The sequence below is a fragment of the Cryptosporidium sp. chipmunk genotype I genome, assembly GCF_004936735.1.
Source record: "Cryptosporidium sp. chipmunk genotype I strain 37763 chromosome Unknown contig_7, whole genome shotgun sequence".
NCBI lineage: Eukaryota > Apicomplexa > Conoidasida > Eucoccidiorida > Cryptosporidiidae > Cryptosporidium > Cryptosporidium sp. chipmunk genotype I.
The window spans coordinates 231,869-248,427 of NW_027125616.1; the positions used below are offsets into that span (position 1 = coordinate 231,869).

General features: G+C 33.0%; 7 protein-coding genes across 7 annotated transcripts; 4 read left to right on the forward strand and 3 right to left on the reverse strand.

Moving 5' to 3' along the window:
* Positions 1-22: 22 nt before the first annotated feature.
* On the forward strand, positions 23-1,414 carry ELE39_003654 (Trm5 RNA methyltransferase; the record flags this gene model as incomplete). The annotated part of the gene is made up of 1 exon (XM_067346758.1): positions 23-1,414. The coding sequence occupies one exon, from the start codon at positions 23-25 to the stop codon at positions 1,412-1,414; it is 1,392 nt and encodes a 463-aa protein (XP_067200071.1).
* Positions 1,415-1,811: 397 nt separating this feature from the next.
* ELE39_003655 (ERGIC-53-like mannose binding lectin that is a type I membrane) lies at positions 1,812-3,224 on the forward strand (the record flags this gene model as incomplete). The annotated part of the gene is made up of 1 exon (XM_067346759.1): positions 1,812-3,224. One exon carries the CDS (start codon positions 1,812-1,814, stop codon positions 3,222-3,224), a length of 1,413 nt encoding a protein of 470 aa, XP_067200072.1.
* Positions 3,225-3,313: 89 nt separating this feature from the next.
* On the reverse strand, positions 3,314-4,693 carry ELE39_003656 (WWE domain-containing; the record flags this gene model as incomplete). Its single annotated transcript, XM_067346760.1, has 1 exon — positions 3,314-4,693. One exon carries the CDS (start codon positions 4,691-4,693, stop codon positions 3,314-3,316), a length of 1,380 nt encoding a protein of 459 aa, XP_067200073.1.
* Positions 4,694-5,360: 667 nt separating this feature from the next.
* On the forward strand, positions 5,361-6,389 carry ELE39_003657 (uncharacterized protein; the record flags this gene model as incomplete). The annotated part of the gene is made up of 1 exon (XM_067346761.1): positions 5,361-6,389. One exon carries the CDS (start codon positions 5,361-5,363, stop codon positions 6,387-6,389), a length of 1,029 nt encoding a protein of 342 aa, XP_067200074.1.
* Positions 6,390-6,398: 9 nt separating this feature from the next.
* Positions 6,399-8,876, reverse strand: ELE39_003658 (uncharacterized protein; the record flags this gene model as incomplete). The annotated part of the gene is made up of 1 exon (XM_067346762.1): positions 6,399-8,876. The coding sequence occupies one exon, from the start codon at positions 8,874-8,876 to the stop codon at positions 6,399-6,401; it is 2,478 nt and encodes an 825-aa protein (XP_067200075.1).
* Positions 8,877-9,408: 532 nt separating this feature from the next.
* ELE39_003659 (uncharacterized protein) lies at positions 9,409-11,616 on the reverse strand (the record flags this gene model as incomplete). Its single annotated transcript, XM_067346763.1, has 1 exon — positions 9,409-11,616. One exon carries the CDS (start codon positions 11,614-11,616, stop codon positions 9,409-9,411), a length of 2,208 nt encoding a protein of 735 aa, XP_067200076.1.
* An 839-nt stretch (positions 11,617-12,455) lies between these two features.
* On the forward strand, positions 12,456-16,439 carry ELE39_003660 (conserved hypothetical transmembrane; the record flags this gene model as incomplete). The annotated part of the gene is made up of 1 exon (XM_067346764.1): positions 12,456-16,439. One exon carries the CDS (start codon positions 12,456-12,458, stop codon positions 16,437-16,439), a length of 3,984 nt encoding a protein of 1,327 aa, XP_067200077.1.
* Between the last annotated feature and the right edge of the window lie 120 nt (positions 16,440-16,559).

Below are 16,559 nucleotides of genomic sequence, written 5' to 3' on the forward strand. Positions count from 1 at the left end.
TTGATAATATTGAAAATAAAGAATGGAGGAGAACAAAGACTCACAGAATAGTTTTGACACTTCAAAGATTTTCAAGAGCTATAGGTTGCCATTTATTAGAATAAAAAGACATCATTGCAACTATGTACAAAATTTGTTTAAGAAAAATGATGTTCTTTTCAAGTTCCCAAGAGTGTCACCGGTTATACACGATGAAGAGAATAGGGAAAACAAGCTGATTTTGATGGGAGAAGATTTGAAGCGGAGTTACCACAAGGTTAGTGATAAAAGAATGAGATTGGAGGATGGATCGTTTTTAGAACCAGTTTCTAACGGGGATTATATTATAGAATTATCTGATGATTTCTTCATAAATATGCCAAGAAACGTGTTTATTGGTTTAAATTCAGTAGATTTTGCAGAATATGGAATTATGGATTTTAAGATAGAATATAAGTATCTTTCATACGTGGAATGCGCTAGACAATGTATTCCAACAAATATTGAGATCGTCTCAAGCTTTGAGACGGTTGGCCACATAGCTCATCTAAATTTGAACGAGGATAGCTTCAAATACAGATATCTTTTAGGTAAGATTTTGCTGGACAAGAATCCAGGGATTAAGACAGTTGTAACCAAAACAGGAAACATTGAGAGTACATTTAGAACTTATCCTCTGGAGGTTATTTCTGGGGAAAACAACCTAAAGGCGAGGCTTAAGGAGCAGGGTATCGTTTATAACATTAATATTGACCAGGTTTATTGGAATTCTAGACTTTCTAATGAAAGATGTAGAATTGTCGAGTTAATTCCAAAAAAATCAGTGGTTTTCGATTTAACTTGCGGAGCAGGGGCCTTCACTCTTCCTCTAATTAAGTTCAAGGATTGTGCTCTATATTCTAATGATTTGAATCCAGATGCAATCAAACTATTAAAGGAAAACATTCTTTCAAATAAGCTCAAAGAGTACAATTTGGTAACTTCACAGAAAGATTGTATTGAATGTATCCAGGAAATTCTGAAGACGAATTTGGACCCAGAAAAGATCTTCAAGCTTGAGAAAGATGCCCCAAATTCGATTTTTAATCAAAAAGAGACATTCTATTGGATTTGTAACCTTCCTGAACTTTCACTCAACATGCTACAAGGGTTTGTTCAGCACAAAAAAGTTTTTTTAGAGAAAAGAATTGATCAAAACTCTTCTTTTAAAAACACATTGAACCATTTCTTTTTTTATTGCTTCTCGAAAAATCCTGATCCAAAAAATGATATTGAAACTAGGATTCTGACGTTCCTGGAATCTAATCCAAGTATTTTGAACTCAGAGCCCTTCTCCCCATTTAATCTTTCTGTTCACGAAGTTAGAGACGTCTCTCCTAACAAGAAAATGTTCTGTGCTCAATTCTCCATGGTTATCCCCATTCCACTAAATTAAGCGAGATTTTTACTATTACTATTAACTGCACTTTTGGCGCCAAGACAGGCGCCATGTGTGTAATCATGTAATACCGGTATACGAGACAGGTATCATTGTAGAATAGATATTTAAAGTAAAAAAAAAAGAAAAAATTATTTAGAAAATTTTTAGTTGATAGTGGGGTAAAGTTTTATAGAAAATTCATCGCAGAAAAATTTGAGTTCTTGAATTTTTCAGAGTTGAGATTTGTTGTATAAAAGCATTTATGGGAATTGAGGTTTTATGAATCTCTGGAACAAACTAGGCTAAATAGAGAAAGATCTAATATAAAGCTTTAAGAGGCTTTTCTCTTCTTATTTTTAAAGTTTTTTGAATTTTTTTATATTATTGAGTTTCAAGGCATTTGGCATTTACTATGGTAATGAGAATACTTTACTTGTTCTTGATCATTTGTATCCACAAGGTGAATATTGGATCTGCTCATAATGATGATCCAGCATCTGCAGCTCATCCTTCTCATGATAGCATTAAACAGCAAAAAGTTGATAGAATAGTTATGATGAGACATTCATTTGAGTCTCCTTTGACTCTAGACACAACTCTCTCTGAATGGGATTTGGCTATGGCAACAATTCCTGTTAAAAAAAGCGTGGTATTGGTACCTGGTGTTAAGAACAGAACTGGACAATTCTGGAATAAATCTCCACTCAATACTTCTCACTTTGAAATTACTTTCACCTTTGAGGTTGTTGGAACTCCAAAAGGTTCACAAGAAGGAGAGGGATTCGCTTTTTGGTTTGTAAGTGAAGCCTATGGATCAATCTATCCCAAATCAAACGAAGATCTTGAGTTGTGGAATCTTTTAGGATACAAAAACACTCCAAAAGGTTTAGGAGTTATGTTTTCTTTTCTAGACCGTAATAACAAGAAGAACCCTTCTATCTCACTTCTTCTTTCGGATGGAGAAAAAACATTTTCTTCCCACACTGATATCCCTACACATTTGGGAGTATATTACAACTTCATGAATCCAGATGGTCCTACCACATTCAAGCTCTATGTTTCTCCAGAAACAGGAATCATTGGCCAAATCAAAACTTCTCCAACTTCAAAGTGGATTGATTGCTTTAAGTCAGATGCAAAATCGATTCCCTCTTCCATCAAAAATGGAGGTTTTATTGGATTTTCTTCATATACTGGCCCTGAAGTTCCCAATCATCCAAAAGTTGCTGATAGAATTTCCATCATTTCACTGAATGTTTACAATTTAGATCTCAGTAGAGCTGGAGAAGAGATCCCAGATTCTCTCAAACATGATTCCAATACTGAGCAAGTTGAAGTTACTGACTTGTTGAGAGATACTCACGTACATGGAGACAAAGATGTTGCTGAAGCTCTCAAGGCATTCTCACAGATTCTATACAAACATATCACAGAAGCAACTCCAAGAGAGCAAGCAATTCATAGAACTTTGAATTCACTGCTTTCTCAGGTTCAAAAACTCACTACTGAAATTAAGGAGGTGCAACGTATTCTCTTAATTAATTCAGGAACAAACCACAGTGAGACCTTAAATACTGTCCAAACAGAACTTGTTGGACTCAAGACATTATTTGATAGACATTCAAAATATCAAACTAATACACTTATTGGGTTAGAAGATACATTAAAGAATAAGGAGGATGTAGCATCCCAGGTACACAAAGCAATTAAAAGCCAGTCTTCTACTACTTCCATTGTGTCAGTCGTTTTGATTGTCATTATCGTGGTTTTCGGACTGGTTGTATGGAAGAAGGTTAAGGATATTGAAAAGAAACATCTCTTATAATTATAAAGCTATTCTTAAAGGATATTTCATTATAGTTTATATGTTAGATTTTTTCCTGATCTTAATATATCTTTTTTGAATTGAATCAACTACTCTTGAATATCACTCTGAGATTCAGCTTCTTCATTTTTAAATTGAATACCCAAACTAGATAGCTTGTTTATTAATGTAGCGAAAAAGTTTGGATCGGGAAATCCGTGTAAAGCTGGCCCTCCACAAGTTGAAATCTTATGTGGAATATTGCCCCATTGGACAATTTCCATAGATGTTCCTGTTGAAGGATTAGTGACATTATTTACCTTAAATGTATGTCCAAGCTGGAAAGCTTTGGCAAGTCCATCAAGCATTATGAGCCCTTTTTTGTTAAATGGTAAATATGCAATCTTGTAAGTTCCTGTAAAAGGCTTATTTGGGCTTGGATGTCTCTGATTTTGTATACCACTTGGAATAAAATACTCAATTTCAATAACATTTGTATTAGGATAACTTTCTATTTCAATATTTCCAGATTTATAAACAATATATCTCATCTTTCCAGGTGGCGAATTTCCTCTTCCAAAACACTGTGGAGTCATACATAATGGACATAACAAAGCTGTTTTGTTATTCAAATGACTTATCATATCATTTAAGCACTCTGAATGGAAAACATGCGAACATTTATTCAGCTTTACTAAATCCCTATTCAGAGCATCCAAACATAAACAACAATCATCATCCACTTGAACTTGTTCTAATAACTTGGATACAGTAAAGTCAATTTCTTGCTGAGTGAATGCATTAGAGTGCCCTTCACAACTAAATTCTCCCGTCTCAACAATAATTGAAAGGGCATCTTGGATCTGAGCTTTGGTAGTATCAGTGAATTCCCATTCCAAATTAAAGTCCTTTTCCTTATTTAAATCTTGAGAGTTATCAGAAAGTTCAGATTCTACCTTCTTTAAGCATCTTCTATAAATCTTTCTTTCTTTCCCAGTAATTCTATTTACTTGAACACATTCTATTGGGTAAATATCATATTGGTTCCATACAACACAGCTCCCAGATTTTGGTCTTTTAACCAATTGATTACTAATAGCTGGTTGTAAACTTTCAGAGCCTTTGCATGATTTCTCGTAATTGTTATGATTATGATGACTATTTTCATCATTTTGGGACTCCTTGTAAAGGTTCCACTGAATATGCAAATAAAATCTTTCAATTTGAGCAGATACATTTGGTTGGTAAAGATTTAACTGGTTATTATTATCTGTCCAGAACCATACAGCCGAAGAAATATCTCTACTTATCCGTCTGTGACGTTGAGTAATGAAGTTGAATTGATAAAAGTGGCGTAGATTCAGTAAAAATGGTATTCCTCCAACATTGATGATTATGTTAACTTCCTTGTTTCTCCATGATTTTTCAATGACAGCAGAGTTTTCCAAAGAATAGTAAACCCATCCTTCATCTGACCACCAACGCCACATCCTTGATAAAGTACATGCGATTCCCACCTCGGAGATATTCTCGATTAATTAGCTGCTTTGCTAATTTATTATTGAAAAATGTATGATGGTCTTTTCTCACATTCCAACATAAATATGTGGGATTTTTCTTTGTAAATTCTATATAAAAACTCTCCACAAACTACTTTGACTCTCAAAAAGAGAAAAGGAAAACCTCACCAGTAGTCCATTTTTTACAGTTAATAAATTCTCCACACTATTTTTGTTGACATTTTTTCGCTCTAAAAATTTGCAAGTTTGCTTTTTCAAGCGTTTGTCGAGAGATTGCCAATTCTATTTGATCTGTTGAATACTTATGGAAGAAGTTGACATCTTTTAATCCCCTTAAAAACTCTCCAAATTCCACAAATTTTCTCTTATATTTACATCTTTACCTTTTTGACCGTTTTACAAATAAATCTCCCCACACTGTTTGACTGTTATTGAGCGCCAACATACTTGCAAAGTGGTTGCATGCATGCATGCAAAGTTTGTAAATTGTCAACTACGTGGAATTAGAATAAAAAAGTAGTATATATTTATTGAAAAGGTATCACGGAAAGAAGGATTTTTGTCAGAGGTTTTAATAATCTTAATTTATCATTTTTTTGAGTAAAGTTTAGTTAGGCCCATTGTATACAAAGCTAGTATGGCAAGTATGAGCCGAAACTACAGCAATATTTCCGAACTTCCATATATTGATTTGGATAGGATTGAGGAGTTGAGAAGGCAGCATGATAGATGCTGTTGTTGTAAAAGGGGGGACATGCCGCACCAGAGAAGTTGTATGGGTTATCAATACTCTAAAAAAGAAGGCTGTATGAGGGAAAGGAGAGGATATTGTGATTTTGGGTTTGATGAATTCAGGGATGAGGATGAACACATTCATGGGAGAAGATATTATAAAGACTCAAATTTTGATCCAAATTACGATTTGGGGTTTGAAAACAGTTGTAATAGACCTTCGATCTTACATTCAAATTGTTCATTAAGAACAAGAGGCGATAGTCAGTATTATTCTAGCAGTGATAATAATTGTATCTACTGCAACTCCACTTTGGAAAGGGTTTCTAATACTAGAGGACGCAATTCTTTGTATGGACAAGATAGAAGAGTGCATTCGTATTATAAACAGTGTTTATCAGAAGATTCAGACACTAATGGTTACAAAGATGTGAACCAGGAATACAATTCTGAGTATGAATACAGAGGAGCCCAAAATATCTCAAGAAGCAACTGTGAAAAACAGTTTTCAGATGAGTATTCAGATTTATCAGAGGATATGGAAGTGGTGATTAAAAGGAACAACAGAAATGTAATATCTCTTGCATTGAATTGGATCAGCCTTTCAGGAGAACACAATAAAAAAATTAGAAAGTTTGTAATGGATTCAATGGACTCTATTGAGCTGAAAAATGTACCTCACTTTATAATTTTGTTCCAGTATGATGACCACAAAGGCATACGTGGACTTTACTCATATTTCCAGAAAGAGAACAATTGGCAATGCGTAGTTGAAATTACACCAAACTGTCCAAAAGTTATACACAGGGAAATGGTTCATACATTATATAAGTTTGATACTTGCCAGAAACTATTCAAACCTATAAATAGATCAAAAAAGATTACAGACATTGTGGATGGATTAAGTATAAAGAATGAATATTTAAATACTTGATAACACGGGCTAAATCATCAGCTTTAATTCAGACATTTGGCTTTGAAACAAGTTATAGTTGGCCTGGACTCCTACAGTTCCTACGAGCCTTTCAGGATGTAATGCAGGAAGATCAAGAATTCTTTCAATACTTGGAATTTGGTCAATATTTGGGTTCAACATGGCATTTAGAAGTTCCTTCACATGGCTGGATAACTTCAAGTACAGGGCATCATTTTGAGATTCAAAACTATAGTATTCCCCAGTCAAGCAGAAGTATAAAAGAATACCAATCATATAAATGTGTATCTTTTCAAATATATCACAAAGGCATCCAATGCCCATTAGTCTTTTCTTAAGGAGCTTTATGTTATCGATATTATAGAGATATCCGTCAGAATTAATGGTATCTCTAATAATTGGGGGCAGGTAATTAACAATGTCATCATTCTTTTGGCCCTCAGTGAAGCTACTACATCGCATCAAATTTGCTGGATATTTTCTTTTGAAAACAACATCATCCTGTAGTGAGTCAATCTTTGAGTCTAGATCAACCAGATCCAATGGTCCTATTAAAAAGCAACTCTCTTCCTTTCTTATATATACCCTGCTTGCTTTTACCGGGAAAATAAAACTTTTCACTCCTTGTTTGCCATTGCCATCTTTGAAGGAGGAGAAGAGAAAAAACAGTTTTAGAAGAGACCTAATGTACATTAAAGACGTGGATTCTCCGAGAACCCCATTTAAATGTACATAAGAAAGAATATCATAGCACTCCAGATGGGGATAAATCTCAACAATTGTAGAGCTTAAAGACAAAGGAGTGTACCACTCAAATACTCCAGAACATAGTACTACGTCAGAAACTCCGTGATTCATTTGCATGTTCTTTATGGTTTTGGAATTCAGCAAAGAATGTACATTACAGTTTTGTTTGAGAAACAAAATCATTTCCAAAGAAACTTCTTTTTCCTTCAATTGGTTAATCTGTGAGTTGAAGGTGTTCCTAATAGTTCTCAATCTTGCAAATGATTCTTGCATTACTACTTTCAGCTTGTGAGTATTGGAGGAAATTGATACATTTGAGGAAAACATTGATTCTTTCTGTATTTCATTCTTTGCTGAAAAATCCAGTCTGTATAGCTTCAGTACACATGAAACTAGATCAGAAAAGTCAAAAGCCGTCCAGCATATGCTCTTTCTTCCAATGCCAATCGGATTTAGAAACATATGGCGATTATTCACAGTAAAGGGAAAGTTTGAAAGGGGAGAAGACTCCAGAAGCTTGAGAATATTTGACAATCTAATCAATAAATTCCTCTTAATCTTTAAGGATGACTCTCTTTCTTGAAGTTTACCGCTAAGGTACTTGGAAAGAACCGACCTACAATGTAGACTAAGTTCGCTATCATCGTTTATCATCTTGTTTTCAAGACTCTTATTGTAGTTATATGAGTCATCATCCTCGAAACCCACTTCATTAAAAGATAAAGAAAGGCTGGAGTTATTATCCTGGTTATTCAAATGGCTCCGTACTAACTTCCCTTGTAATTCTGCTATCTTATGGTGCTGATTCACTAAGTCCATTGCATCAGCTCCCATAAACCAAGAGCTATTCTTAACATAAACAATCTCCTTATCTTGATTCATTCCAACATTCCCTATACCTTGGATGTCTGAAAATCTGTCCAGTCTTGGAAACCCTACTTGAGAAGTCAAATAGTTGATACAAATGTGCAAAAGCTTTCTTTCTGAGATCGTTAATTGCCTAAGTCTTGGCTTAAGAAGACGAATTCCTCTTTCAAGCTCATTTTCTATTGATAGTTGAAGCTCAATGTTAATCTTCATTTCCTGTTCCAGACAATCTATTTGGTTTAAACAGTTCTGCCAGTTTTCCATCAAAGCATTGAAATCTTCTTCATCCACTTGGTCAGTTAATTCTTGAGATAGCTCAGCTGTTTCATAAAGCTTAGAAGATGCTGGTTGTGTATTTGCAAAGAACACGGGGCTCTCAAAGTTGTCAGTTAATCCAATAGGACAAGATCCCGTTGCATTTGGCTCGGAAAACCGTCTTTCAAACAATTCAAACTTTTCTGGATTAATCTTAGACCAAAGCATCCCTCTTAAACCTCTGAAGTCAATTGGATCTGGGATTTCAACCTTTTTGCTATTAAATTCATCATTATTCATTACAGAATCCTCCCCTAGACTGCCTTTTGACTGGAACTCCTGGCTTGCAGGACATGCCACAATGTCACCACATCGACACATTCCATTTTCAAAGTCATTGCAACATTCTCCCTTCAATCTCTTATGACTAATAGCTTCGAGAACTCTTGGCTCTCTAAAATTCTGCGGATAGATTGAAACACCAGGAACTGGTCTATAACCTGTTCTTTTTGGAGCATTTCTCAAAAATAGCTTTCTTATATCTAGCTGGTTGGATCTTTTTAGTCCATATCTTAAGTTAGAATCCTTATTCTTTGTGGCACGCTTTCTTTTGTTCATATATTCAATGTTATAATGTAATCAATTCTATCTATTCTTTGATTTACTTTTAAATATACTCCAATCTACATATTATTTCTCAATTTTGGTCTTTCGAATTGACCTCGAGAAAACAAAATGATCAACTTGCTCTATTCAAAAATAAAATCCATTAAAAGTGGCAAATAATCATCTTCTGCTTTCGAAATCTTAAAATATAAGTTTCTAAACCCCCCTCACAATGAAGAAATAATTTATAAAGGTTTTACGGTACCTTAAGTCAGGTATATAAAGAAAAAAATGTAATACGTTTGGCGGGAAGGTGTGGGGAAGAGCTATTTAAAAAAAATACTAATAAAAACATATAAACTATTAATATTATAAAAAATATGATTATAAACTTAAAATGTGTAAATCCTAGCTTTATGACTGTATTTGAACTACTTTAGGTAACTTATAGTTAGTAGATGATACTTATATTTTTATCCATTGTAAATTCTTGATAACTTTAAGTTATTCAAAGAACATATTATTTTATAGATGATAACCTGCTTTATTTTGAAGAGATCTCTACCTTGAGTCTCGAGTTTTCTAGAGTACAGTGGGAAGGGATCAGTTGATTTGAATTTAGCACGTAATTTGCGGCAATTTGGTTGACCATCACGCTATTTAGTAGGAATTCTGCTCCGAATTCCCTATTACAAAACCAGATAACTTTAATTGGTCCACTATATGAAGTTTCATCGTGATCAGAGTCTGTTAAATGTATCAGTTGAAGGGTGATTTGTGCTTGGAAGATACCATCTTTAACTTGGAATTCGAGAATTTTTGGTAGAAAACTAAACATTTCCAGTTCAATTTTGGATTGATCAATATTCTTAAACTCTGTGTGTTGGCCAGTAAAGAAAGACCAGCTGGATAGTATTTGGAGGTCACTTGCGTTGATCAAGCCTTTGTGACTATTTAGAAGCGATGCCTTGGAGAAGTCGTCAAATAGTAATTCAAGATTGATTTGGATTTCTAAATTATCTGTATATGGAGATATAGTGATGGTGGTATGGGGAACTCCATCGTAAATATTATTTTCTTTGCTTGAGGATCCTTCTAAACCGTGATTAGCTCCTGGAATAACAGTTTCCTTTTCTAGAGAAGAGACAATTTCTGGGAAATGTGAAATTGAAGAACCAGTTTGATGAGTAATTCCATTATTCTGATATGAAGATATAATAGTAAATTGTCCTCCATCTTTAAGTAACCCTTTAATGCTAAGAGCTTCCATTCTTGGAGTCTCATTATTGCTAATTAAATACCCGTAGAAAGTTGTTCTTAGTTTTCCTTTAATCTGAACCATTAGTTGAGGTGTAATAACTACAGATTCCACGGAAATACTTGGGAAAGGGATTTGTCTTAAAGGAGGAGGAGGCAATACTGCTAAGTTTAAAGTAGTTTTTGCTGACCTAATTGCAGAGTCCATTAGTGGGGAAGAACTTCCCACTCCATGTAAATCTATATCAAAAGTCTTGATGGGTATATGATGACTTGTGTTTTCTCCAAAATCTAAGGAAGGTCTCAAGCTCTTTAGAATCGCTTCATCCCTAATAAGATTATGCATATTTAAGGTACCTTTAAGGCTCATTTCAGATTTTCCTCCTATCAAAATATCAGAGTCATCAATTTTTACAATACCAAGATAGTTGTTCCCATGAAATACTCCCAAGAAAATTTTTCCTAAATTATTTACAAAGATTCTTCCTCTATAGTCATATGAGACCTTGGAGTTTAATATAATATTGGAGTTATGTCCAACTTCTCTGTCAAAAGAAATGTCAGAAAGTTGTATATTTGCAATGAGCTCTTTTAATGGCATTGAAATTGTGAACTTTTTCGACATGATTTGGTTTTCCTGATTATTTTGTAGGCCTGGAACTACCATTTGAGTCTTTACCATTACATCTGTAAATCCTTTTGTGATGATATCATGTATTATTCCACTAATACCGACCATATGCGTAGAATTTGAACTTGTATGAATCATTACATTCAATTTATCAGATTGGAAAATGTCTAAAGAATGAGGACTACTTATTCTCGCAATTGGAATGGAATTCCACTCAACTTTTGCATTTTCTAATGGTAAAACCACCTTTGCATTCCTAATTTGCAGACCTTCTTTTGGTGGTGCATTAATATTAACTATTAGAGATGTATCCAACTTCTCTAATCCATGATCTTCGCCAAAGTCCACAAATATATCCTGCACATTAAATTCTAAATCTTTAAGTAGAGCTTCATTCCAACTTTGGTTTCTTCCTAAATAAAAGAAAGCTCCTAATATTCCAATAATAAAAGTGAATCCAATTAAGACTGTGAATATTACATAAAACAATCTATTTGAAGTAAAGATTGGTCTCCTTTCATGATTATTGGATTCTATGTTGTCATTTTGATGAATTTTGAAATAAGCATCGCTTTCCTTCATTTCTTCGCCTTGTATTCCATTTGTATTGCTCCCATGAGTTTGTGGAGTCTTAATATCTACAATACTATTTGGAGATCCAATAATGGTACTAGGACTAAACTCATCATCTAGATATAGTTCGCTAGCTGGGGACTGAATTCTTAGAGAGACTACATCTCTATTTTCCTCCCATGATCTTGCATCAAAGTATCTTGCTGATGGATGAGAAACTGTTGAAATAGATGGAGTTCTTACTGTATTAGTTACCTCTTTATTTTCTCCAGCATTGTTACTGGCTTCCATGTTGAAGATCACCTTTTTCTAACTTTCTTGTTTCCCAATGTCTCCCAAGAAAAAATGGTAAGTTCTCAAGTACTATCAAGGTCAATTCAAATAATTATATTCAGCTTGCTGCATGGATTAATTCGAATATTTAATCTTTTAAAAAGCTTTTTTTTTATCACTTAAATGTACTAATATGCACCCTTTTATTCTTTTTGTATCAATATTTTGGCCTTAACTTACAAATTTTTGCAAATTTCTCTGTTTAGTTGCACATTTTGCTCCAACCTTGGAAAAAATTGTATTTTGGCTTCATTTATAACTTTTTGTTGATGATGCATTTTATAATAACTTCATAAACCGCTCAATTATAATGCAATATTTCAAAACTCCTTTATTCCTCATGCTCAAAGTTGACATTTTGCTTTGTTTCCTCTTTGTTATTATATTGTCCACATGAAAAATATGTGAAAATTAAAATAATAGAGAATAAAATCGGAAAATAATTGCTTTGATGAATAGGTGAGTTAAAATTATTATACTGTGTCAATTTCAAGTTTGGCTAGTTCTTAAAATTTCTCCCCACAAAAACGCCAGAAAATCGCCACGTCATTACCGTCATGCATGCGTTAGTACGAATGCATGAATACATGCACTCAGAATCGTTTTTTAAATAAAAAAATAAATAAAAAAGTAGAAAGGCTTGAGGAGCATAAAGACAAAAAATAAGGAAACTCTTAAGGAAGGGAGTTTATTGAGATTATTTCAAAGTCTTTAATTTGTAATTTAGAGGGGTCAGTATTGATAAAATAGACATTAGGAAAACAACTAGGAAATTGAATAACATGATTATGTGAATTATGACAGATTTTGTAAAAAAAAAGCCAGAGGCAGAAAATAAAGCTTCTAAAAGTGAAAATAGTGAGGAAATAGACTTGAATAATAAGGAAATATTTGTAAATCAAGCAGTTAGTGATGACAATACAATTTGTACAAGAGGAACAGAATCTTCGATTATCACAATCTTAAGGAATTCAAGGAGAGAACATTTCTTTGATGCTCGTATAAAGTTATATAAAGAGAAGCTTAGTTTAATGGAGAAAGAAGGTAAGATGAAGCTCACTAAGGGAATAAACTCTCGGAAAAGAGTGTTAGGGTGTTGTAAAGAGAATAAGTATCAAATATACCGTATATGCATTTCTATTTTAGGAGCATTATTTATGCTATTAGCATTATTTGGTGTGTCATTCTTGATGTTGCTTCCAAAGATTGCCGAAATTCAAATAAGGAACTCGAAAATGGAGATTCAGGAAATTAATATTTTTCAGATAAGCAGGCAAAATGGAGAGACTTCATTTGAAGTGGACTCAGTATTAGCTGTAGATAAAGTATCCAAGTACAAGACTGAGTTTATCCATTCACTGATGCAGATAAGCTATGGAATAAAAGGAGAGAAAGCAAAGAATTTAGGCGAGTTATATATTTCGCAGATGTCTGTCAAAGAGGATGGGGTTTTAAAGGCAAGAGGAAGATTCACGATAAAGAACAAGGATTCAGTTAACGGATTGATTAGTTACATGACGTCTACTCTGAGTAATGATGAGAAGGACCAAGTTTTAGACAAGAATATCACCTTTTATGGGAAAGGATTAATGTCTCTGAGAATCTTTGGAATATTATTGAATAATATAAATGTGGATAGAGAGATGAGCTATTCCTCAGCTTATGGGCTGGTTGGGAGATCTGAAAGCAGCTCTAGTAATGGGAAGGAAGTTAGGAACAGAGTTTCTCCCGAAAATTCCTCACCTTTGCGCAATAATGGATTCAAAATCCACAATATTTGGTTGAACTCTCACAAAATGAGTGGTACGAGAGTGAATCTGGAGTTTGAACTTGATTTTCGGAAATTAATCGGAAATGATTCACAAAAAAAGAGTAGCCAAAACTTTTTTTTCCCAAAGCTTCACATGGAGAATATTGGTAACTTAAGGTTTAATGTATTATATAAAGATGAACTCATCAGTCAGATTACCTGGTATGATGCAAACTTAACATCAGGAAACAACCTCTGGAGTGTTTCATTAGATTTTCCCGAGAAACTTAACAGCGGACACAAGGATCTTATCATGAAGATTATCCAAAGCAGTGATATTTCCAAGGAAATTTTAACTATTAGAGGAGACTCTTCCGTGGCTGAAACTTTTAGAGATGTATTCAACGATTTTGAAATGAAAATACCACTATCAATACTTAAAAGTGCGATCGAGTCTGAATTTAATGGCCTAAAGCCAGGAAAAACTCATTCAGATCTGATTGAAAAACTGATTCAGTTCATTAATGTCTCCCATATACAAATTTTACAAGACTCTGATGATCTTAGCATTCTTGCTCATATTAAAGTCGGATATATTAATCCATTAGGTGAAAGTTTGCCAATAAGTTTGGATTCAATGGTACTTAACTCACAATTAATTGATCAAAGTAACTATTATGGCGATATAACTTTGAATCTGAACGAAATAAAGGAGAAATATGAGATCTCGTCATTCAGAAGTTTAAAAGAGACTAGTGAAAATAGCTCCACAATTATTAGTATGATTGAAACTAATAATAACTCTCATTTACAAAGAAGAGTACCAAGAATGCAACCAAAATATGAATCTTTTATTGAAAAGAATAAGCATCAACTAGAAGATCAGCATATCAATAAATGCAAAGCAAAGGAATCAGATGAAATCAATGAACCTCTGAGGTTTAATGCATGCTATAATATTCAGGAATTTAATATGGATCTGAAAATTAACACAGATAACGTAAACCCAAACGTTAAAAGTAGGTGGCTGGAAAGTATCATCTTTAATAATAGAAACTTAAGAGTTATGGATTCAAAAATAGATGCAAACATCACAAGTATTTTTGGAGAATCTGATTTTAATGGAATTGTCATAAAGGGAAATTTATTAAGTAATAAGAGTAGAATTCAACTTACTGGTATTGACGATACTCCATTAGATGAGGATGACTATAACTTTGATGACTACTATAAAGATGAAGATGAATCAGAAGATAGTCTTGAAACTTTTAATGTAAAAAATCTCACCAATTTAATTGATGCCAATAGTGTCAAAATCTTAGGAGAAGGATTTAATAATAGTTGGATTACAAAAGTAAAAATTAACTACTCAGATGCCCTATCAAAATTAGGCTTGGATAAACTAGATGTTGGACCACTTGGAATTCTACTTAGTTTTGATAACTCTAATATTGGATTTATAGGAACAAACAATTTTAAAGTTGAAAAGAATTCAACCCTTGAGTTACTTGGAGTAATCAAGCCGGATAATGATCCAAATACCCATGAAATTAATCATTCTCTTACTCAATTCATTAAATCCATTATAACAGGAGATAAATCCGAAATTCAAGATAAAAATTTTAGTTTAGAATTTAAAACCAATGAAAATGGAAAAGATTACTGTCTAAAGTATTTTAATTATCCTAAATACTTATCAGAAGAAGAGTTTAATTTGTGGATAAAAAATGAGAAGTTTCCTCCCATTAATGAAAATGTTAAATTATCTAATAAGAAAAGGAAGGGATGGATTGGTAAATTGTTAAATGGCCAAAAGATTGAAATACCTGTAACTGTTTTTGACGACTTTACAGAATTTAACATTCAAAAGTACATTGATAAGGGTATGGAAAACAACTCAAACCTTATTAAAGAGAGTTTGTGTAGGGTCCAATCCATTTTTAATGATGATATAGAATTTGAAAATAGTTTGGATTCTGACAGAAAAGAAATCAAAAAAGCAATTAATGATAAGTTGAAGGAAAAGAATATAGAGTTATCCAACATTATATTTCAAATATTTATGGGGAAAAGGGAAAGTGATCTAGATTTACCAATTGAAGGAGTATTTGATCTTAAAGTTCCAAATATTATTTCAAAGGAGCTATTTATGAATATTTTGTCGATTAATTATAGGCTAAATATCTTTGAAAAGATTAGTAAAAGAAATATTTTAGAATTTGAGCATCAACAGAATTTCCAAAAAGTAAATATGGAAAACAATAATCAAAGCTCTAGGAATAAGGAAAAGACTGAGAATTTGAATATGAATTTCAACTTTGAAGATTCTACCTTAAAGCTTTATGATGAAAGTAATCAATTTGCAAATACTCTTTATTCACTACTTAATTTACCCAAACTAATCACTGAAAAAATTAGTGGTATGATAATTAAGAGTACAGTAGATATTGGATTAATTTCATCTATTGGAATATTAAAACTTGATAATATTGTACTTGCAGCAGATTTAAAAATTCCAGAATGCAAGAAGAAAATTAAAATTCTACAGTCTGATCAAATGGAATCAAGTATTAATTCAATTTTCAAAGTAGAATCTATTCAAATTCAAAAAATTCGCTTAATACTTCCTCCTAGGGGAATTGACATACAGTTGAACACCGTTATTAATATTCCAAATTATGTTGAAAGTATGAAAATTGATGTAATTATGGGTCAGTGTGTATTTGAGTTGAAAAATCAAGAAGATCACTTATTAGCAATCATTAAAACTCCTAGACAAGTTATTATTGGAAACAATAGAATCACAGAATCAGTTTGTCATGGGTTTGTTCCTGCTAAATCGTGGCTTCCAATGATGAATTTGATTGGAAATGAAGAAAAGAATGAAGAAAAATTACATATTAAAGCTATCAATACTCCTCATGGTATACCATATTGGCTTGTTCCGGTATTTGAGTTTCTCAAATTACCAGCTTCCAGTACTTTGAGTAGCCTGGATTCAACAGAGTTTGGATCAGTTACTTTTTCATAATTTATATAATGCAAATATATAGATTTTGTAATATTGCGCCAACCTAAACATTCTCATGTTAATACTCACAAATTCAAATTATCAGTTTTGGAATAAAAGTCTGGATTTGAAAAAGAAGAA